The sequence below is a fragment of the Erpetoichthys calabaricus genome, chromosome 3, assembly GCF_900747795.2.
Source record: "Erpetoichthys calabaricus chromosome 3, fErpCal1.3, whole genome shotgun sequence".
Classification (NCBI taxonomy): Eukaryota; Metazoa; Chordata; class Cladistia; order Polypteriformes; family Polypteridae; genus Erpetoichthys; species Erpetoichthys calabaricus.
Genome location: NC_041396.2, coordinates 279,332,188 through 279,348,626, shown reverse-complemented (window position 1 = coordinate 279,348,626; position 16,439 = coordinate 279,332,188). Strand labels below are relative to the sequence as shown.

At 44.2% G+C, this 16,439-nt stretch overlaps 1 protein-coding gene across 2 annotated transcripts in view; it reads left to right on the top strand.

Annotated features, from left to right (window-relative positions):
• Positions 1–16,439, top strand: part of tnk1 (tyrosine kinase, non-receptor, 1) — a 113,112-nt gene that overhangs the window by 42,558 nt on the left and 54,115 nt on the right. For both annotated transcript variants that reach the window (XM_051925231.1, XM_028798424.2), the window contains exon 3: positions 7,430–7,500. In XM_051925231.1, coding sequence (XP_051781191.1) covers positions 7,430–7,500 — 71 coding nt within the window. The remainder of the gene's footprint in view (positions 1–7,429; positions 7,501–16,439) is intronic.

The following is a 16,439-nucleotide window of genomic DNA, read 5'->3' as shown; positions in this document are numbered from 1 at the left end:
ACCCTGGACTCACCTTCCTGTCTTTCATGAAACTCAGTGACCCAAGCTTTACAATACCTGTATACATTAACAGCACTTCTTAAACTGCAAAAATAATTTTATTTGAGACATTAGGTGTAACTTTTATTTTTATAGAAATACAGGTATGAATACAGAATGAAAATGAGATAATTAGATGTAACTTGTTTTAAGAGAAATACAGGAATGAATGTAAAACCGTACAGTATTCGCACACTACAAAACTACCCACGCAGACGCACAGTGGACCACTAACTCAGAATTTGGCAATGTGTTTGATGTCGTGCCTAGGCTCTCACCAGGACTGCCCGACACTGAAAATTTTGCAGCAGACTGTCACTTTCTTTTGGTCTAACAAGAAAGAGACAGCCTGTTGCAGGGTTCCTGAGACTTGGCGAAAGTGTAGACGTAACATTAAGTAAAGTTGTTTCAACAGAACGGAATAAGAATATTAGTTATAGTCAAGTAGAATGAAATGCCAAAGAGAACAGGGTAGACTTTATTGAATCCACTGATGGAGCTTCAGAATCAGACCCAAGAAGAGAGCTCAAGAGCGGAGCCACAAAGCTGAATGAGCACTCACTAAAATCAACAAAATGGGCCTCTAGAACTGAGAGAAGGTTAAGGCTTTGGACATCAAACCCTGAGGTTGTGGGTTCAAATCCCGCTACTGACACTGTGTGACCATGACCAAGTCACTTGACCTGCCTGTGCTCCAACTGGAAAACCAAAAACTGTTCGACAATAACTCAGGTGCACAAGTGGTTGCGAGGACAAGACAAAACGTTTTATTTTGCTGAAATCCAGGCACTTCCAGGCAGGTGGTGCAAGTGCATTGAGAAGGGTGGAGATCTATCTATCTATCTATCTATCTATCTATCTATCTATCTATCTATCTATCTATCTATCTGTCTGTCTGTCTGTCTGTCTGTCTGTCTGTCTGTCTGTCTGTCTGTCTGTCTGTCTGTCTGTCTGTCTGTCTATCCATCCATCCATATAACACACACTTGGCATTCCCTCAAAAGCAACTTCTCTCAATACATTTTTAAAGTTACAAAAATGGTTAAGAGCACCAAAACTGAAACCACCAGGGGTACTGGGAAAAACAACAGTCCTCTCACCATGGGAACCAGTGGCAACACGTCAAGGTTCCTGTTGAGATTTCTAAGTCAGAAACCTTATACATGCTCGTTACCATTTGTTGCCATGAGTTAGTAGCATTACAAACACTGTACTTGCCTCACTTTTGACAAGATTCAGAACTTGATAGAGTGACTTTAATTTAAAAAAAAATGAAATTTTAAATAACTCCACTGTAGTACATAAATTTACACTATTCAGAGTAGACAGGGCCATCTTGCTGCCCTTTTAAGTTCAGTTTCAAACGTATTGTCATGTATAAATAAACTGCTCAAAAAAATTAAAGGAACACTTTGAAAATAGACAAAGTGAAAAAATGATGCAGCAGGCTAATCCATTTCACCGAAATTTCATTGCAGCAACTCCAAATCATAGTCAGTAGTTTGTATGGCCCCCACATGCTTGTATGCATGCCTGACAACGTTGGGGGGGCATGCTCCTAATGAGATGATGGATGGTGTCCTGGGGAATCTCTTCCCAGATCTGAACCAGGGCATCACTGAGCTCCTGGACAGTCTGCGGTGCAATCTGGTGGCGTTGGATGGACAGAAACATAATGTCCCAGAGGTGTTCTATTGGATTTAGGTCAGGTGAGCGAGCATGGGGGCCAGTCAATGGTATCAATTCTTTCATCTTCCCACCACATAAGGCCAGGTATTGTCGTGCACCAGGAGGAACCCAGGACTCCCACTGCACCAGCACAGGGTCTGACAATGGGCTCAAGGATTTCATCCCAATACCTAATGGCAGTCAAGGTGCCATTGTCTAACCTGTAGAGGTCTGTGCGTCCCTCTATGGATATGCCTCCCCAGACTATCACTGACCCACCACCAAACCGGTCATGCTGAACGATGTTACAGGCAGCATAACGTTCTCCACGGTTTCTCCAGACCCTTTCACATCTGTCACATGTGCTCAGGGTGAACCTGCTCTCATCTGTGAAAAGCACAGGATGCCAGTGGTGGACCTGCCAATTCTGGTATTCTATGGCAAATGCCAATCGAGCTCCATAGTGCTGGGTGGGCAGTGAGCACAGTGCCCACTAGAGGACATCAGGCCCTCAGGCCACCCTCATGAAGTCTGTTTCTGATTGTTTGGTCAGAGACATTAACACCAGTGGTCTGCTGGAGGTCATTTTGTAGGCTCTGGCAGTGTTCGTCCTGTTCCTCCTTGCCCAAAGGAGCAGATAGTGGTCCTGCTGATGGGTTAAGGACCTTCTACGGCTTTGTCCAGCTCTCCTAGAGTAACTGTCTGACTCCTGGAATCTCCTCCATGCCCTTGAGACTGTGCTGGCAGACATAGCAAACCTTCTGCCATATTGATGTGCCATCCTGGAGAAGTTGGACTACTTGTGCAACCTCTGCAGAGTCCAGGTATCACCTCATGCTACCAATAGTGACACTGACTGTAGCCAAATGCAAAACTAGTGAAAAAAACAGATGAGGAGGGAAAAATGTCAGTGGCCTCCGCCTGTTAAACTATTCCTGTTTTGGGGGTCGTCTCATTGTCGCCCCTCTATTGCACCTGTTGTTAATTTCATTAACACCAAAGCAGCTGGAACTGATTAACAACCCCCTCTGCTACTTAACTGACCAGATCAATATCTCAGAAGTTTCAATGACTTGATGCTATCCTTGGATTAAAAAGTGTTCCTTTAATTTTTTTGAGCAGTATAGTAAAATGTGCTTTTTACCAAGGACTCATGACAGTAGTTTAATGCCAAGAGTAGACTATGAATATAATATAATATAATATAATATAATATAATATAATATAATATAATATAATATAATATAATATAATATAATATAATATAGGGCGGCACGGTGGCGCAGTGGTAGCGCTGCTGCCTCGCAGTTAGGAGACCCAGGTTTGCTTCCCGGGTCCTCCCTGCGTGGAGTTTGCATGTTCTCCCCGTGTCTGCGTGGGTTTCCTCCGGGTGCTCCGGTTTCCTCCCATAGTCCAAAGACATGCAGGTTAGGTGGATTGGCGATTCTAAATTGGCCCTAGTGTGTGCTTGGTGTATGGGTGTGTTTGTGTGTGTCCTGCAGTGGGTTGGCACCCTGCCCGGGATTGGTTCCTGCCTTGTGCCCTGTGTTGGCTGGGATTGGCTCCAGCAGACCCCCGTGACCCTGTGTTCGGATTCAGCGGGTTGGAAAATGGATGGATGGATGGATGATATAATATATCAGGTATTTTTATGCAGTTTTGATTCTGAGCAGATGTTAAGCAGCCTTAGGAGTTATGGATAAAATTGTCCCTTTATCCTGTGATACATGTGCTGATGGTCCTGAATGGTGCTTGGTAAAATGTGACCATGCTAGATGGCTGAGGTCTTTAATATTATTATTTTTCTTTCTGAGATTGTGTATATTGTTCAGGTCCTGAACAGCGTGCTCTATCAATTCAATCTCCACTTCCTGGTTTAATGGCCTCACAAATCAAAATTTAAATAAGGTCAAAAGAGTTACAAGCCAGACATCCAAAATTTTGGTGTTAATGTGGGTGATATGTATATACCAGAGGGCCAAGATGAAGAAACAGGTAATCATCTTTGCTGATGGCAGCTACACTCCGCATGCAGCACATGACTTCAGTGAGTAGATAGATAGATAGATAGATAGATAGATAGATAGATAGATAGATAGATAGATAGATAGATAGATAGATAGATAGATAGATAGATAGATAGATAGATAGATAGATAGATAGATAGATAGATACTTAATTAATCCCAAGGGGAAATTCACATACTCCAGCAGCAGCATACTGATACAAAAAAACAATATTAAATTAAAGATTGATAACAATGCAGGTAAAAACAGACAATAACTTTATATAATGTTAATGTTTACCCCCCCGGGTGGAATTGAAGAGTCGCATAGTTTGGGGGAATAACGATCTCCTCAGTCTGTCGCTGAAGCTGCTCTTCTGTCTAGAGATGACACTGTTTAGTGGATGCAGTGGATTCTCCATGATTGACAGGAGCCTGCTTAGCGCCCGTCGCTCTGCCACAGATGTCAAACTGTCCAGCTCCATGCCAACAATAGAGCCTGCCTTCCTCACCAGTTTGTCCAGACGTGAGGCGTCTTTCTTCTTAATGCTGCCTCCCCAGCACACCACCCGCGTAGAAGAGGGCGCTCGCCACAACCGTCTGATAGAACATCTGCAGCACCTTATTGCAGATGTTGAAGGACGCCAGCCTTCTAAGGAAGTATAACCGGCTCTGTCCTTTCTTACACAGAGCATCAGTATTGTCAGTTCAGTCTAATTTATCATCCAGCTGCACTCCCAGGTATTTATAGGTCTGCACCATCTGCACACAGTCACCTCTGATGATTACGGGGTCCATGAGAGGTCTGGGCCTCCTAAAATCCACCACCAGCTCCTTGGTTTTGCTGGTGTTCAGGTGTAGGTGGTTTGGGTCGCACCATTTAACAAAGTCATTGATTAGGTCCCTATACTCCTCCTCCTGCCACTTCCTGATGCAGCCCACGATAGCAGTGTCATCAGCGAACTTTTGCACGTGGCAGGACTCCGAGTTGTATTGGAAGTCCGATGTATATAGGCTGAACAGGACAGGAGAAAGTACAGTCCCCTGTGGTGCTCCTGTGTTGCTGACCACAATGTCAGACGTGCAGTTCCCAAGACGCACATACTGAGGTCTGTCTTTAAGATAGTCCACGATCCATGCCACCAGGTATGAATCTACTCCCATCTCTGTCAGCTTGTCCCTAAGGAGCAGAGGTTGGATGGTGTTGAAGGCGCTAGAGAAGTCTAGAAACATAATTCTTACAGCACCACTGCCTCTGTCCAAGTGGGAGAGGGATCGGTGTAGCATATAGATGATGGCATCCTCCGTTCCCACCTTCTCCTGACATGCAAATTGCAGAGGGTCGAGGGCGTGTTGAACCTGTGGCCTTAGGTGGTGAAGCAGCAGCCTCTCCATGGTCTTCATCACATGTGATGTCAGAGCAACAGGCCGGAAGTCATTCAGCTCACTAGGACGTGATACCTTTGGGACTGGGGTGATGCAAGATGTTTTCCAAAGCCTCGGGACTCTTCCCTGTTCCAGGCTCAGGTTGAAGATGCACTGTAGAGGACCCCCCAGCTCCGATGCACAGACCTTCAGCAGTCGTGGCGATACTCCATCTGGACCCGCTGCTTTGCTGGCACGAAGTCTCCTCAGCTCTCTGCTCACCTGCGCTGTTGTAATTGTGGGTGGGGATGTCTTTCCTATGCTGGTATCAGCAGAAGGATGTGTGGGGGGTGAAGTACTCCGAGGTGAGAGTGAGAGTGGGTTAGGGTGGTCAAACCTGTTAAAGAAGTTGTTCATTTGGTTTGCTCTCTTCACGTCTCTCTTGATGGTGGCACCCTGCTTCGAGCTGCAGCCAGTGATGATCTTCATCCTATCCCACACTTCCTTCATGCTGTTATTCTGCAACTTCTGCTCCAGCTTTCTTCTGTACTGCTCCTTTGCCTTCCTGAGCTGGACTCGGAGTTCCTTCTGCACGTGCTTGAGCTCATGCTGATCACCGCCTTTAAAAGCCCTTTTCTTCTTGTTCAAAAGGCCCTTGATGTGACTTGTAATCCATGGCTTGTTGTTAGCATAGCAGCGTACTGTTCTTACTGGAACTACAATGTCCATACAGAAGTTGATGTAGTCAGTAGTGCAGTCAACAACCTCCTCAATTTTCTCACTATGTGATCCCTGCAGGATATCCCAGTCTGTAGTTCCAGTCTCTCAGAGCCTTCTCTGCCTCCGGGGACCACTTCCTGAATGAGCGTGTGGTTGTAGGTAGGACCCTCACTCTTGGTTTGTAGTGAGGCTGAAGCAGAACCAGGTTATGATCTGCTTTCCCAAGCGCAGGCAGCGGGGTGGCGCTGTATGCGTCTTTAACATTTGCATACAGTAAATCAATAGTCTTATTTCCCCGGGTGTTACAGTCCACATACTGGGAAAAGGCAGGTAATGTTTTGTCCAGCGTCACATGGTGAAAGTCTCCAGCGATTAGCACAAGCGCCTAAGTTAGCAACAGCAGAATGGATGATGTCACTCGCTGTCTCCACGTCTGCCCGAGGAGGGATGTAAACGATAACAGCAATGACGTGTCCAAACTCTCTGGGCAAGTAATAGGGACGCAAACTTACGGCCAACAGTTCGATGTCCTTGCAGCAAGTGGAGACTTTGACGTTAACATGTCCAGAGTTACACCACCGTGTATTAACATAGAGAGTGAGTCCTCCTCCTTTGTGCTTCCCACAGGTACTTGCATCTCTGTCCGCTCTAACTGTGCTAAACCCGGGTAGCTCCACGTTAGCATCTGGGATGGTGGTAGTTAGCCACGTTTCGCAAAAGCACAATAAACTGCAGTAGGGAGAATAGTGACCCTAAAAACTCTACAGCCTGCTCCAGGAATTCCTTTCTTCCCAGTGCTGTATGACGTTTGAGTAAAACTTAGCAAGTACCAAAGTATTAGGAGCACAGAACGTGTTTATAAAAGTACTTTGAATATGTCTGTGTGAAACATTTGTCAGTTGTGAGAAAAGCTATCAAAAAGTTGTTTTTATAATTGATGTAAAGACTTTTTATTCTGGACCGTGTAGATTCAAATAAGAAGAATAGCATGCTTGCTTTGTGTGAAAATGGGTAAATAAAAACTAACATGTTTATTCTCCCATGGCTCACATGTGTTAATTGGTATCTGTAAATAAGTTGAGTTGTCAAGAAGAACAGCCACTGTGGCCCACCAACAAAGACTTGGCCTTGGAGCCATTCAGGGCTAGCTATGGACTGGAGATATTCAAGGCCTAAAAACCAAAAGTTAAGTGTCTACTTTGACAGTTTACAATTTACAAATCAAAGAGGTGTACTTGTACTTTAGAAGTGTTTGTACTTTACAAATGGAGTCCAAGAAGGAGAAGCAGTTTGTTCAGGGTCACACAGCATTTCAATGGTATGAAGTTAATGGATGGCCTTTTCATTTATTCTTTAACAACAATACTTTCCTGGACAGAGTGCATGCCACGGGGTAGGTGCCTCTGACCCTGAGGGAACGCCATAATAAAAACACACCTGTGATAGTGAATCTGCTAAGCAGTGCGGATTGCGGAGTGTTAAATAGCCCATGAGGGGTCATATGTGAAGATCTCATTAAAACAGATTGAAAGTGTACTGGTTGTGGCCTTTGGGGATATTTGACGCACACATCACCCCTCTTGTGCAAAAATAAATGACAATCATTAATTAATCCTTTATACTCCAATGCAGGCCAGAGAAGACTTACAGAAGCAATTAAGCGGAGGAAGGCCATGGCACGACCCAAATCCTGGATGGCAAAGGTGAGATATCACTCTTTTGGTTGATAACACCATTTAAAGTTGAGGTATATTTATAGTTATGGTTGGTATAACACAACTACCAGGTATCCTCAGCCTCAAGTATGCAAAAATCAATATCCATCTTTGTTTAATTTGTGTAGAGCTTGTTATAGTGAGTGCCACTACAGACTACACTAAAACTTAAATGTGATACAAAATACCTTGCTTATTTAGTCAGTTGTCTACAACATAATGTAATGGTTCCAGTGCCCAGATCCTGTATAGAAATAACCCAGAGCTGCAAAAATGCCTATTAAGGAAAGACAATTTCTAAATTTCATCCTTTTGCCCAGGTTGGGCCTTTCCAAACTTAAGACTGTTTACCAGGTAAGGGAACGTTGTCTGACTTAATATGCACCACATGTAGCTTCTCTCACATCTTGAATGGTCTCTCTACCCCATCTTCCCCTTAAAATAAGGAATGTTACACCTGCCTCCATCACTCACTTCACCTCAACTCTAACAAGAGCAGGCCATTTACTGTATGCTTCTTGTGATTAGCACTTCAATATATTATTGGCTATAGCAAGTACTGCCTTCTGGTGGCCTTTCAGGATACAGAGCTTCCAAACATAATATTTGAGGCTACGTTAACCTTCTTGGAATCTTGTAATTATAGGGGCATTATGGTCACATGTCCATAGTACAGTGAAATTCTTATTTGCATATGCTAATCAACATCAAACATGTTAACATGATTAGTGAGTATAAGTTTTTTCTTCCTTGCCTGAAAAAATCAAGTTGTTAAATAATTTTAATTTTTTATATCCATCCATCCATCCATCCTCTTCCGCTTATCCGAGGTCGGGTCGCGGAGGCAGCAGCTTGAGCAGAGATACCCAGACTTCCCTCTTCCCGGCCACTTCTTCTAGCTCTTCCGGGAGAATCCCGAGGCGTTCCCAGGCCAGCCGGGAGACATAGTCCCTCCAGCGTGTCCTGGGTCTTCCCCGCGGCCTCCTCCCGGATATATATTTTAAATAATTTACATTTACTTATTTGGCTGACGCCTTTATCCAAGGTGGCTTACATCATTTACGATACAAGTTATTAAATTTCTTTTTGTGTTTAGCTTGGAGAAACATGGACAAGTTTTAAAATCTTTTGCTTGCTTGATTGGTTGCAATTTTTTGTGTTGTTAGTGGACTTTTCATAATTTCATGTTCAGCCATTAATTAATATAAAAGTACACCTAATACAAACACAAACCCATTGTTGAAAGGTCTAGAAGCAAATTATTCCTACCATTCACCCTCAATGCGTCAATGTTCTTCATGCTCTCTCCCTTGTAGATGCGTAATCAGATAATTTAACTCGATATGTCACCCATTAACAGATATCAGTTGAAGGGCTTGCTGATTTTCTTTCTCAGATGCTTATATTTATGAAGTTCCCATAAGACATAAACATAACATAACCTGTGACCTTAATGAGTCTGCTACCTGCTAATGGTGACCCATCTCAGTTGCATACAAGATGGAAACATGGAGGTTCTTAAAAAGAGCTACATAGAACAATAAACAACAGCTTCTGTTTTTGAGCCTTCCATACCAAAAGCACCTAAATTCTCACCATGCCTTAGACAACAGTAGTGGCTTCTGTAGCTGTGTTTGTACCAAGTTACCAAAGTTCTTCAGCTTTAGGTTTGCCTCATAGAACAGCCGTGGCATTAGTGTTAATATGTTTCAAATAATTCCAGAGACAACCTATCTTTGTTTTAAAAGTTTTAGAAAAATTCAAAGCAAAACAGTTCATGCAAAAAATTGTGAAAATTTCATATTAAAGAAAGGAAAAGTTCTTGTTTAAGAAAAGTTCTGTTTAAGGCTTATTTATATTGTTCTATTTCTCAAAGTTTGGTCATACAGTCGTACTTTCAAATGTTCATATCAAAATGGTCAGAAGACTGTATGGCAGTCTGCTATTTGCAGATTTATCTGACAGTCCAGGCTAGCGGTGAGACTATTTTCTAAGTGGCTTAATTAACACTCTGTATACAGATAAGCTAAGAAAGTTCAATTTCATATTAACTTACAGGGGGTAAAGGATTATACCATATACTAAGCAACTATTAGAGACTGATATTCTATTATTGAAATTAAGCAATTCCTACATTAACATTAAACATTTTAAGATTGGCTCTTACACCCTCAATTAATTAATTGAGCGATTATTAATTTAATTAATTGATAACTTAATTGAATAAGAAGCTATTGTTATATTTATTCTTGTTAAAAAATCTTGGGTTTGAATTCGTCAGTATCTGTGTGTGTTCTCTAAGCACTCTGGTTTTGCTCTCATGTCACAAACACTTGTACCTTAGGTTCACTTTTAACTGTGCCACTGGCAGTCTGAGTATTCCCTACTGTGGACTGAATCATCCATGGTTGGTTTCTACCTTGTGGTTAATTTTGCAGAAATAGGCACTGGCTCCTGGCAACACTGAACTAGTAAGTGTTATGGGCTGGCAGCCTAAAGGAAGAGAATAGTGAAGCATAAATTTCATACTAAAGGATAGTCTTTTAAATGTGCGAAAGATCAAAGCTAGGAGAATACAGTGACTAGCAAACTAAACTATGAACTGTAACCAAAATTTATAGTCAAATAAAACACAGCAAAAGTGTAGAAAAACTGGAAATTCTAAGCACTAGAACATGCAAAAGTTTTTCAAAAAATCCATAAACATTGACAACAGGAAGTCTGCAATACTGATTTAAAAATTTTTCTGGGGGTAATGATATCACAGCTCGTGATGTCTTGCCATCATGAAATAGGAACAGGTGGTTGTTGCTAACAATAAAAAGCCTTCTGAGGCACAATATGGTGGCACATACAAGAACCAAAATAGAGGCCCAGGAATAACGAAATGTGGAAATTTAGCAAAACAAAATGCAAAAACAAAAAAAAAAAAAGAAATGAATACAAAAATGAAAACTGTACATGATAAAAATCTTAAATCATACAAGAGTTTCCAGAACACTGCCAAAAATACCCACTGGGGTGGGGGGATTTACCATCAAACCCCAGCATGATATAAGGACAAGCACACGATCTTTATGAAATACTAAATGTAAGCCTGTTATGTAAAAAGCCCGGGCTCCTAGAAACCACGGATTCTGGCACTTCAATCAATCAACCACATCAGTAGTGCATTACCGGCTAAGCAAGTTTCTCTGTTACAGTGTGACTCTCCAAAGAGCACAAAAGTCATACAATGCCTGCAAAAGCCAAGTCCCAAAGCAACCAAGTCCTAATAAAGAAATCCAATGGCGAAGTAAAATAAAAAATCAACCAGAGCAGAAGGTCTAAATATCCAGTAATACAAAGCACACAATAAACACAATAACTCACCAAAAACTCCCAAGAGCCTCTGAGTGAACCACAAGGTATTGTGGGATATGCTTCACCTTTATAGGGAGGAGGGCAGTACTTTGCGGTTGTGGGCAGGTGGCACCGCCTTTAGGGGAACCACCTACAAAACACAAGAAACATAACAAAGGTTTATATCCATCCATCCATTTTCCAACCCGCTGAATCCGAACACAGGGTCACGGGGGTCTGCCGGAGCCAATCCCAGCCAACACAGGGCACAAGGCAGGGAACCAATCCTGGGCAGGGTGCCAACCCACCGCAGGACACACACAAACACACCCACACACCAAGCATACACTAGGGCCAATTTAGAATCGCCAATCCACCTAACCTGCATGTCTTTGGACTGTGGGAGGAAACCGGAGCGCCCGGAGGAAACCCACGCAGACACGGGGAGAACATGCAAACTCCACGCAGGGCGGACCCGGGAAGCGAACCCGGGTCCCCAGATCTCCCAACTGCGAGGCAGCAGCGCTACCCACTGCGCCACCGTGCCGCCCAAAGGTTTATATACATAGGCTAAATAAAAAAACAATCAATAATGCACATAATAAACACAAACAATATTAACATAAACAAAAGAATACAAAATGAACAAAGGAGACATAAACAAAGATTTGAACTCCAGCCAAAGGAAGAATCCTGGCTGAAGTATAACAATTTCAGTCATGTTTTTTGTCCCTGCCCCCTTTTCTCTTTATTTAAATATTTTTTTGTCTTTTAAATATTATTTTTTAATATTGTTGATTTTGTCTCTTTTATGTTCCATATGATTAAATAAAAATGTATTTACTTATAATGTAGTGTTTATGAATGTTAGCTTTGTGGTGACTAGCTCTTTAAATTATATCACTTGTAAGCGGGGCGCATGGCCTATCAGATGCTGCAGCTCAATAAACACCCTACTGGTATTTAAAGAAGAAACAGACGATGGATTAGCTGTTTTAGCATTGCTTCTGTTCATGTATTTAATTTGTACTTCGTTTCTTTGTGAATTTTCTGATTCTGCCCCCCTGCTCATGAATTATTAAGTATTGATTCTGATTTTGTAATCTTTCGAATTGTCTGTTTTTTAGGTTCTCTCTTTTCAATTAATATTCAGATATTAAGGAGACTTTGCTTTGTTTAACAGTTTTGACTACGCTATTTTTTTGGATATTTAGCATTTTTGACTTTATAAACAAAGTCCTATGTCTTGTAACTATTCAGCCCTCAGCCTTGCTTTTGAGTTTGGGGCTAGTGTGCTTGATGTGAGGCCCATTCAATAATTTTAGGCAAGTAAATTTGTCAGGACTCACCTGTTGCCTTTGGTTTTTCAGATCTGAACTAATTTTCATATTTCCGTGCAACATAATACACAATAAGTTACAAAATGGATGTAAAGATATGTACACAGACAATGACATTGGAGGCTGAAGTATAACAAAAACTATTTTTTTTCCTCTATATATCTAAATACTATTGTGAACAGTAGGGGTGCCACTAAGCTACCACACCCCAGATATTCAAGACCTAACACAACTCCGGGTGGAGTAAAATGGATTTTTTATGTACACAGCTCAATTAATGCAATGATCACAGCCAAAACAATCACAAAACCAATGTCTTCTCTTGTCTCCTTCTCTTCTCCAGTTGAGTGTCACACAATGCCTCCAGATTCTGACTCATTTAGGTGTGGCATTGGGCTCCTTTTAAGTTGAACATGGAAGTACTTCCAGTGGCACGTCTTGATTTGTTGGAAGTACTTCTGGGTCATCTGGAAACAAGGGATGACCTCCCTTGGCAGCACCCTCTATTGTTGCCCCAGGACCCCAATAAGGCTGTACTTCCAGACTCCAATTCCCATGTGGCCCTTCGGGTGTCCAAACTGGGACCATTGACAAAGAATACTGCCAGCTATATATATGGGGAATGAACTGCTTCTGGATTCCAGCTCTCCACCATCCATTATTTACTTCAGCATCCCAGCCAGGGTGGAAATTATAAGACGTACCAGCCAGATAATGTCTGTAACTCTGCCATCCTTCCATTATTGCTTCCCGGCCGGGCAAGAAATTTCCCTCCATCCTGGCCAGGATGCCTGTCAAGCTTCTGGGGCACTTACACAGTATATTTATATACAGTAATATACTGTATATACAGTGTATATATATATATATATATATATATATATATTATACATATATATATATATATATATATATATATACATACACATGTATATACCTCGAACCACCACCTTATCGTGGTGGAGGGGTTTGCATGTCCCATTGATCCTAGGAGCTCTGTTGTCCGTGGCTTTATGCCCCTGGTAGGGCCACCCAAGGCAAACTGGTCCTAGGTGAGGGATGAGACAAAGTGCGGTTTAACAGACCTTCTATGATAAATAAAAAATTTGGATGGCGTTTTCCCTCGCCCAGACGTGGGTCACCGGGGCCACCCTCTGGAGCCAGGCCTGGAGGTGGGGCTCAATGGCGAGCGCCTGGTGGCTGGGCTTGCACCCATGGGGCTCGGCCGGGCACAGCCCGAAGAGGCAACGTGGGTCCCCCTTCCCATGGGCTCACCACCTATGGGAGGGGCCAAGTAGGTCGGGTGCAGTGTGAGTTGAGTGGTGGCCGAAGGTGGGGACCTTGGCGGTCCGATCCTCGGCTACAGAAGCTGGCTCTTGGGACGTGGAATGTCACCTCTCTGAAGGGGAAGGAGCCTGAGCTTGTGCGCGAGGTTGAGAGGTTCCAACTAGATATAGTCGGACTCACCTCAACGCACAGCTTGGACTCTGGAACCAATCTCCTTGAGAGGGGCTAGACTCTCTACCACTCTGGAGTTGCCCCCAGTGAGAGGCGCCGAGCGGGTGTGGGATACTTATTGCCCCCCGACTTGGAGCCTGTACGTTGGGGTTTACCCCGGTGGATGAGAGGGTAGCCTCCCTCCGCCTTCGGTTGGGGGGACGTGTCCTAACTGTTGTTTGTGCGTATGCACCGAAAGCAGTTCAGAGTACCCACCCTTTTTGGAGTCCCTGGAGGTGGTGCTAGAGGGCATACCTTCTGGGGACTCCCTCGTTCTGCTTGGAGACTTCAATGCTCACGTGGGCAATGACAGTGAGACCTGGAAGGGTGTGATTGGGAGGAATGGCCCCCCCGATCTGCTCCCAAGTGGTGTTTTGTTATTGGACTTCTGTGCTCGTCACGGATTGTCCATAATGAACACCATGTTCAAATATAGGGGTGTTCATATGTGCACTTGGCACCAGGACACCCTTGGCCTCAGTTTGATGATCGACTTTGTGGTCGTGTCGTCGGACTTGCGGCCACATGTCTTGGACACTCGGGTGAAGAGAGGGGCGGAGTTGTCAACTGATCAGCTGGTAATGAGTTGGCTTCGATGGTGGGGGAGGATACCAGTTAGGCCTGGTAGGCCCAAACGTGTTGTGAGGGTCTGCTGGGAACGTCTGGCAGAGCCCCCTGTCAGAAGTAGCTTCAACTCCCACCTCCGGCAGAACTTCGACCACGTACCGAGGGAGGTGGGGGACATTGAGTCCGAATGGGCCATGTTCTGTGCCTCTATTGTTGAGGCGGCTGACCAGAGCTGTGGCCGTAAGGTGGTCGGTACCTGTCGTGACGGCAATCCCCGAACCCGTTGGTGGACACCGGCGGTGAGGAATGCTGTCAAGCTGAAGAAGAAGTCCTACAGGACCCTTTTGTCCTGTGGGACTCTGGAAGCAGCTAATAGGTACCAGCAGGCCAAGCGGAATACGGCTTCGGTGGTTGCTGAGGCAAAACCTCGGGCATGGGAGGAGTTTGGGGAGGCCATGGAGAACGACTTTCGGACAGCTTCGAGGAGATTCTGGTCCACCGCCCGGCGTCTCAGGAGGTGGAAGCAGTGCAGTGTCAACACTGTATATGGTGGGGATGGTGCGCTGCTGACCTCGACTCGGGACGTTGTGGGTCGGTGGGGGGAGTACTTCGAAGACCTCCTCAATCCTAGTAACATGCCTTCCAATGAGGAAGCAGAGCCTGGGGACTCGGAGGTGGGCTCCCTCATCTCTGGGACTGAGGTCACCGAGGTGGTCAAAAAACTCCTTGGTGGCAGTGCCCCAGGGGTGGATGAGATACACCTGGAGTTCCTCAAGGCTCTGGATGTTGTAGGGCTGTCTTGGTTGACACGTCTCTGCAACATCGCATGGACATCAGGGACAGTGCCTTTGGACTGGGAGACCGAGGTGGTGGTCCCCCTCTTTAAGAAGGGGGACCAGAGGGTGTGTTCCAACTACAGTGTGGTTTTCGTCCTGGTTGCGGAACAGTGGACCAGCTCTACACCCTTAGCAGAGTCCTGGAGGGTGCATAGGAGTTCCAACAAGTCTACATGTGTTTTGTGGTCTTGGAAAAGGCGTTCGACCATGTCCCTCGGGGAATCCTGTGGGGGGTGCTCAGGGAGTTTGGGGTACCGGACCCCCTGATAAGGGCTGTTCAGTCCCTGTACAACCAGTGTCAGAGCTTGGTCCGCATCGCCGGCAGTAAGTCGAACCCGTTTCCAGTAAGAGTTGGACTCCGCCAGGGCTGCCCTTTGTCACCGATTCTGTTCATAACTTTTATGGACTGGATACCTTGGGGGCCACCAGGAGTCGCTGTAGGGGGGCTCGTGGGCTCGTATGTGCCCTATAACCCGGGAGTACGTCACGGTCATGTGACAGGAAGAAACGACGTGCTCCCGGGTTGAAGAAAAGGACTGTTTACCCTGACCCAGAAGGAATAAGGAACTGTGAACTGTTGGACAGGAACACCTCCAGGTCAGGGTTTATAAAAGGACTATGGGAAAGCCCAGACATTGAGCTGAGCTTGGAGGTAGGAGGGCGAAGTGTCTGGGCGAGGAGTGTTATTGAAAGAGAATTGTTGTAATTATATAAATAGTGTGGAGTGGAGTGTGCTTGGTGCACTGTACAAGAGTACAATAAAGAGGAATTGTACATTCATCTGGTGTTTGGAGTGGTACCTGAGGGTCCAAGAGGTGGATCAAGGGCTTATCTGCTACAATGGATATATATATATATATATATCCATCTTCATGTTATAAACAAATTGCATTATTTTGGTTTTGCTTATTTTAACAAATAGGTGTTTGGGTTATTTGTGAATGTAAGTCTATCACCACAAGCAGATCATAACAGAGAAAGTGAAAGTGTTTAATGTAGACATTTGCTGATTTTATGAACCTCATTTATAAACTGAACAGATCTCTTCATATTTCTGACATCCCAGCTGGATAATGAAACAGTGATCCTCACTTGACCTACATTAATTTGGTGCCAGCCTTTGTGGGCGTCTTATCGATTGTTTTAATTGATTACTAACCCCTCTTTCCCACAGTGTTATATAACCAATACTCCATACAAATGTGCCAAGTAAATAGCAAAGGATCTGAAGATATGAGGAGGCTGAATTCAGCTCATATGCTCCTCAGTTTATCAGAGAATAAGAACTCTATAAAAATGTCAGTTGGTGGCTTTGGTGTTCATTTTTATCGGAAGGCTTTTAGTG